Source organism: Nannospalax galili, unplaced genomic scaffold, assembly GCF_000622305.1.
Source record: "Nannospalax galili isolate Female #2095 unplaced genomic scaffold, S.galili_v1.0 scaffold415, whole genome shotgun sequence".
Classification (NCBI taxonomy): domain Eukaryota; kingdom Metazoa; phylum Chordata; class Mammalia; order Rodentia; family Spalacidae; genus Nannospalax; species Nannospalax galili.
Window position 1 is genome coordinate 1,551,788 of NW_008337494.1, and position 7,847 is coordinate 1,559,634.

General features: G+C 42.5%; 1 protein-coding gene across 2 annotated transcripts in view; it reads right to left on the minus strand.

Moving 5' to 3' along the window:
• Positions 1 to 7,847, minus strand: part of Dram1 (DNA damage regulated autophagy modulator 1) — a 69,733-nt gene that overhangs the window by 22,898 nt on the left and 38,988 nt on the right. For both annotated transcript variants that reach the window (XR_003849452.1, XM_008832613.3), the window contains exon 5: positions 4,529 to 4,587. Coding sequence is in view for 1 of the 2 variants with exons in the window: in XM_008832613.3 (XP_008830835.1) it covers positions 4,529 to 4,587 (59 nt within the window). In the remaining variant the exon portion in view is untranslated. The remainder of the gene's footprint in view (positions 1 to 4,528; positions 4,588 to 7,847) is intronic.

The following is a 7,847-nucleotide window of genomic DNA, read 5'->3' on the forward strand; positions in this document are numbered from 1 at the left end:
GTAAAAACTACACCTCTGCTTTCAGCTTACATGCCAAATTAGGACCACAGACACTTAGTCTGAGGCCTATGATTTCAAGTAAAATGGCTTAAATTTTGCTACTTCACTTCTGCACTTTTGCAGTTTACAAGCGAGAGTAAAAGAGTGAGTTTTAGAGTGACCCAGGCTGGTCTTGAGCTTATGCTCCTTTTGCCTTAGGGTGATGGCTCTTTGCTTTCATCATCTTTCATCCACAAAGATTTAATAGATGTGCATCAAACTCTTATACACATCTCCACACATGTTCACATCCACCCATTGTTCTCACCCAAGGTCTTAACTGGGAGAACCCCACCAGCCTACATTAGGGGTGGAGAATGGTGGCCTCCAATTTTTGGTGCCAACAGCAGGGGTCATGCCGAATGAAGATGGCTTATAAAAATAGAGGGCAGCCCGGCACATGGCTCAGTGGGTAATGGTACTTATTGCCAAGCTTAATGACTTGTGTTCCATCCTTCTCGCACATGGTGGAAGGGAGAACCAACCACCCCAGAGAGCTGTACTCTGACCTCCATATGTGGGTCATGGCACACACACGTGCACAAAATAACTTAAATAAATGTTTTCTTTTTTTTAAAGGGGCAATGAGGGTGGGGCTCTTTAGTGCACGATGACAATGTACTAAACCAGAGCCCCAATTTCTCCACCATATGTGTGAATGCAGGCTAAGCCCTAATCTTCTTGCCATATGAATGAGAACATGCCATTATAATCTTCCTGTGCCCATCAATGTGCATAAATGTTCAAGGAAAGCTCTAATACACACCATGGAAGTTTGGAGGCAGTGCTAACATTATTCTACCCAGCTCATGGATTTAAAGGATTTTCATCATAGCATTATTGATCCTGGCAGCAGAAAGCTGTATCAGAGTGAATGCGGTGAAAGAGAAAACCGGACACCAGATACTTTTTATTCTTTTTTAAGGAAAGGGTCTCTCTGTGCAGCCCAGGACGGCCTTGCTCATACTCCCGACCTGCGTGAGCTTTGTGAGACCTGGGATTACAGGCTTGTGCCACCCTGCCCAGTTGCTTTTTCACTCTTTCAAATAGGAAATGGAATCTGTTATTTTCAGCCACCTTGGGGCAATTCTTTGCTTGCGCCCTTCTGAGCAGCTGATTTGCGTTTGATTTGTGGGGGAGTGCTGCCACCTGGTGGCTAATGGTGAAAATACACCAGGAGCAGCTCTGTTGTGAGGTCTCCGCCGTCAGGTGGTTTCTGCTCCATGGATTTCACCTCCACTCAGGAAATGGCCTTTTGTCTAGGTCTAGTCTACTGGCTAATTTGACCATTTTGATGTTACAGTCAAAGGAAGTACTTTTGAACACCTGACTGGAGCTTTATCTTCCTCAGCATCTTCTTATGATCCTTGCCTTGGTGGGTTCCTTTGAGTGCCAGGATCTCCTGTTGAGTATAAAGTCCTTGCTCTGGCCCTGCTGTCCCTTCTGCCCATCGCTGCACTGATCCTCTTCCTCTCACCTTCAGTCCAGAATGGGCAAACATTTAGTTGTCGGCTGAACAACTAAATTATTCCCCTGCCACAGCCTTACCCTCTGCACAGCTTTTAGCCCAATAGTTTACTGAAATTCTTTTTTGAGAAACAGTGACTCTCTTGCTGCACAAAAGTCAGGAACCTCATTCCTCAGACAGCTCAGCTACATCTGCCATGGTTAACTATTGCCATTTCCTTTCAAAAGCATCCTCTCTTGGTCTCTGGGATACTTTTCCTTACTCCATAGCGAGAATCAACTACCATTGTTTCTACATTTCTACAATATGTTGTTTGGACTTCTGTTCAGAATTTCTCTTGTTCCTCAAAATACTATATACTTGGCGGGTGACAACCAATATTTGCCCCACTAAACTCTCAGCTTTCTTGAGGACTCACTCTTCCCAAAGCTTGTCTCTCTTTCTGGCTTTCCCCGTAGTCTTTCTTGTGGAAGGGACTCAGTTAATGAGAACTGTCCTGTACAATCTGGTTCTTATATTGGCCCATGACTCCTCTGGTTTCTTTCTTTGTTGACTGAAGATTTTCTTCCATGTGCTGTACAGTTTCGGTTGTCAACTTGACACACCTGGGAAGTGGGAACCTCAATTAAGGAATTTCCTCTATCAAAGTGGCCTGTGGCCATGTATGTAAGGCATTTTCTTGTTTGTTGAGTGATGTGGGAGGGACCAGCCCACTGTGGATGGTGCCACCTCTGGGCAGGTGGTCCTGTATTGTATAAGAAAGCAGGTTGAGCACAGGCCAAGGGAGGAAGCCAGTAAGCAGCATTCCTCCATAGCCTGTGCTCAGTTCCTGCCTCCAAGCTCCTGCCTTGGTCTCCTCAGTGATGAATTGTGGTCAGGATGTCTAAGCCCAATTATGATCAGGATGCAGAGCCTTTCCTCTCCAAGTTGGTTCTGGTCAGTGCTTTGTCACAGTAATAGGAAGCTAGCTAGGACACTCTACTTTCCCTTTGGAAAATTATCCTGTTGTTCTCTCATCATCTCTCTTGTCTCCCGGGGTTCATCCATTCATCCTCCCATGTGACTCCCCCCTCCCCATACACACACCAGATGAACCACCTCCAAAGTTATCTCACTACACTGGGCCATCTCAGTGCCACATATTTTCTTCATGGGTCCTGATATTTGGTCTGGAAATCATCAGGCCTTCTGCTCTGACAGTTCTATAATCCTGCCAGAGACCTAGTCACATATTTCTAATTAGACATCAGTGCTTTATGTCTAACTGTAGCCTCATATTCAGTTATTCTAAAACCAAACTCTCCTGCTTCCACCTACAAAAATAATGGATCTTTAAGACAAGAATTTGGGAACAGAGGATGGAGAGATGGCTCAGCAGTTAAGAACATTGCTGTTCTTCCAAAGGACCCAGGTTCAATTCCCAGCACCTACATTTTGGTTAACAACTATCTATAACTCTAGTTCCAGGGGACCTGATGCCCTCTTCTGGCCTCTACAGGCTTTGCACAACATGGGTGCCCTTACATACATGCAGGCAAAACACTCATACCCATAAAATATATATATATTTTTGCTGGGTGTGGTAGCACATGTTTTTAATCCCAGCACTCGGGAAGCAGAGGCAGGCAGATCTCTGTGAGTTTGAAGCCAGCCTGGTCTACATAGTGAGTTTCAGGGCAGCTGGGTCCACTCTCTCAAAAAAGACTATATATATACATATATATATATATATATATATATAAAATTTGGGGACAAATTATTTGATTCATCCAAGAAAAAGACTTGGAAGTCATCTATGAATCACTATGCACCTTCAATAACTTGCCAATACCCACCATTTCCCTCTGCTGTTGTCCCAACTCATGCTGACATGACTGAATCCAAATTACTTAAACTGTCTTCTTTTCCATCCATCACAGGTATCACTTTCTTCCTAATAATGCATCCAGTCATATTCTCTGTATTCACTTTCCTGGTCAAGGGCCTTCAAGGGTTTGCTCTGGCCACCCAAGTCAAATACACACCATTTTGCCTGCCTCTCAAAAACCACTGCTTCCTACTCTACACTGAGATGAACACTTGTACTGCACTGGAGCTGACCCTGTCTTCACTGCTTAACAATCTTCACTTCCCATGTACCCCATAACCCTTCAATCCATGTCCCCCAAAATTAGATGTTTTAGAAAGAATTCAGAAATTCAATTATTTGGAAGCAATCCAGGAATCCATTTGAGATGACTCTGATAAGCTTATATTAAACAAATACCATGGAAAGTCATTGTTTTGGACTGAATTCCTACACTGTGCCCCAACAGACCAGACCAAACCAAAATGAAGGTGCTAATGAGAAATGTCACCCAATCAAACTGATTTTGTTGTTGTTTTGAGACAGTCTCTCTATGTGACTCAGGCTGTCCTGGAACTCACCCTGGAGCCCACAATGACCCTCAAACCTGCAACGATGCTCCTGCCTCAGCTTCCCAGTGCTGGGGTTACAGATATAAGCCTAGCCAAACTGACATTTACTAAGGAAGTAGGTAAATCCCCCAAACTGACCAGTCTTCAGTCAGTAATGTGGTGTAACCTGATGTTAATCTTCTCCCCATTGTTCTTTGTTTATACCTTAAAAAAAAATCTGCTCTCTGTCATTGCCCACTGTCAATGTGTGTGTGTGTGTGTGTGTGTGTGTGTGTGTGTGTGTGTGTGTACTGTTCTAATTCACAGCCTTGAACAAGCTAGGCAAGCACTCTACCATTGAACTACATGCCCACTCCAGTGGAGCTCTAACTTCTGTTTTGTAGAATGAAAGCTGCCCTGAATTCATGAATTGCAAATAAAGGACAATTAGATCTATAAGTTAACTGACTTTTGAAGCTAATAACCAAGCTCACACAGTAAGTTAATTATATGCCACATTAATCCACAGTTTTCAACTTATTCTAAGAAATAGCAGTGATCCTAAGATTCACCTAGCCACAGTCTCATAAAGGCTCAAGAATGATACTGAGAATAAATTGTTACCTTTTCTTTTGGATTCCATTCCAGCTTGGTTATAGAAATTAGGGAAGCACAGGCAATCACTTATAAAAAAGGAAGTTGTTAAGGAAACTACAGAAGAAAACAGATCCTTTAATAATACTAAGACAGTTCTAAGAATATAATAGTTACACATAGTGTTTCAATGTTTCTAACCAATATTTCTACAATCACAACCAACTATATCAGCTGCTGATAATCTCAGACCTTTGATCATGACCACAGCTAAATTACAAGAGGCAAAACTTGCCTAGAACTCATGAGGCCTTAGGCTTAATCCCCAGTATCACACACACACACACACACACACACACACACACACACACACATTAAAAACATAACTAAATTATACTATGGAAATGTAGTTATTCCTTAGCTATTCTTTTTGGGGGTATGATAGTAAAATTTTAATCTGTGTCTAGTTTCCTCAACCCCAAGCATTTCTGGGTGTTCCCACTTAGGCAAGCTGCTTAAAGCTGGACTAAGTGGCTATCACAGAAATCCAAGACAGGTCCTTTGCTTGCTGCTGAGTAAGAATATATTTTCTCTAAAATCACATTTCAGGTAACAGCTTTAAGGAAAATTAACATTTCATATATAAAAATGAGCTGCTGAAATTCAAACTATGACCTTTTAGAAACAGACTTTTGTTGGGTAGTTGGGTAGAAGTGGAGCCTACTTCCTCCTGACCCAGAATTTACACAGCCAAGACAGTCCACTGAAGTCAAACTCCGGGGATGAATGGCAAACCGCTACAGACCAGCTTAGCAGCGCCAGCCACTGAGGCCTCTACCTTCCCTGGGCACTACAGTCTCACAGGGCAGGGACTGAACTTAAAGAGTGAAGAAGAAAGCTAAGAGAAATCAAAAGCTCTAAAAAGGTCTATTTTTAAAAAAATACATGGAATTCAAGTGCTGAGCCAAAGCTAAACTTCAAGCCTCCTCTGCGTGTGGAGTCAGCACATCCTCCCTGGGTCCCTCCCTTCGTATTTTGCAATGCTTAACAACTTCTCATTTTCTCAAAAAAGAAAAAAAAGGTAGTAGAAAGCACAAACAATTCCTTGATCATCTACCATACTTCTGTTTCCATTTGGCTAAAAGTCTATTAATTCCTTCATTCTTTAGTTCCATCATCGGTGTGCGAGGTTCCACACTGGGGGGGGAAGTTCAGTCAAACACATTTGGTCTCAGCTCTTAGAAATGGTGAAGTCTCATTAGACAAAGGCCAGAGAACATGGTGTGTAGAGAGAAGGCAGCAAGGAACAGCAATGAGTCAGATGGAAAACCATTAATTCAGAATGGACTGGCATTCGGGATACCAGGGAACACATCAGAGTTAAACCTCATCTAAATTATGAAGTTTGAAGACCTCTCTAGAGCAGCCCCATTCTGAAGAACTATAACATGTAAGTTTAAATTTTCTAGTGACCATAGTTTTTGGGTTTTTGGGTGGGGGGGTTGGTATTTTTGAGCCCCAGTTGGCTGGAACTCACTACGTAGACCAGGCTGGCCTCGAACTCACAGAGATCCTCCTGCCTCTGCCTCCCAAGTGCTAGGATTAAATGCACCATCATGCCTGGTTTGTAGCCATGTTTTTAAAGAAAAAAAATGGCATTAATCTTAATAATATATCTTATTTAACCCAACATATTAAAATACTATTAGTATACTAATATTGATATATTATTTGATGTTTTATCTTACATATTGATGATAACATCCTATGGTAATATATTAAATAATACTATCAGTAATGGAGCTGGAGAGATGGTTTAGTGGTTAAGAGCACATGCTGCTCTTGTAGAGGACTTGAGTTCAATCCCCAGCACCTATGTCTGGTGGCTCACAACTGCCTATCACTGTAGCTCCAGGGGATCCGATGCCTTCTCCTGGCCTCCTCAGGCACCTGTACTCATGTGCACATACCTACACACTGACACACACACATATATACATAATTTTAAAATAAATAAAATATTATTTATAGCATAATTGTAATGTATAATAATATAAAGAATTACAAATGTAAGCTGGGTGTACTGTCAGTAATCCCAACACTTAGGAGGGTATGACAGGAGGACCTAAATTTTGAAGCTATCCTGGGCTACTAGTAAGCTTAAATTAATGAGATCATATACATTCGTTTTTCTTCTTCTCATCAAGTCTTTGAAATTGAGTGTGTATTATTTAGGAAGCATCTCAATTTGGGCTAGCCATATTTCAAGTGAAAAAAGTCACATATCATTACTGTGATGGGCTAATAGCCCAGTTCTAGAAAGATGAGGGAGGGTAATTCAGACCTTGAGAATGGGCAAAACCAGAGAACAAGGAGCCATCAGGCCTAGCAGGGAAAGCGTGTAGCAGTGAGGCTGAAGAAATAGGAAGTCTCGAGACTGGAGGTTATGAGCACTGACTGCTCTTGCAGAGGACCCAGGTTCGATTCCCAGCACCCACATGGTGGCTAATGACCATCTGTAACTCCAGTTCTAGGGGATCTGACTTCCTCTTCTGACCTCTGAGGGCACTGCACAACACAGGTGCACTTACATACATGCAGGCAATGCACTCATACACATAAAATAAAAATAAAACACTATTAAAAGAAAAGAAAAAGAAGTCTCAGATCACAGGCCAGCACAGGAACCTGGCCTGTTTTTGTTGCTTGTGACGCTGTGAAGGTTTTTTTTTCTTTCTTTCTTGATTTTTCTTTCTTCTATTCTTCCTTTCTTCTCTCGTTTTTCCTCTTCTCTCCCTTCCTTCCTTCCTCCCTCCCTCCTTCCCTCCTTCCTTCCTTCTTTCCTCCCTCCCTCCTCTTCCTTCCTTCCTTCCTTCCTTCCTTCCTTCCTTCCTTCCTTCCTTCCTTCCTTCCTTTCTTTTTTTTCTCTCTTTCTCATGTACCATCACTCCTGGCCCTGTGAGGCTTTTGAAGCCTTAGAATTTGAGGCAGGTGGGACAAGAAGTTTAGAGACCTGGTACTCAACGCCTGTCCTCTGTGGCTCAGTTTCTTCAGGAGTCAAGTGAGGCTATTTCACAGAAATAGAACAGGAAGGAGAAACAAGCGTACTTTAAGGAGGCTTTAAATTCTTTAAAAGGGGGGGCTGGAGAGATGGTTCAGCAGTTAAGAATGCTGGTTGTTCTTGCAGAAGACCTGGGTTCAAATCCCAGCACCCACATGGCGGCTAACAACTGTCGGTAACTCTAGTTCCAGGGGATCCGATGGCCTCTTCTGACCTCCATGGGCATTGCACGACATGGGTGCACTTACCTACATGCAGGCAATACATGCATACACATAAAGTAAAAAT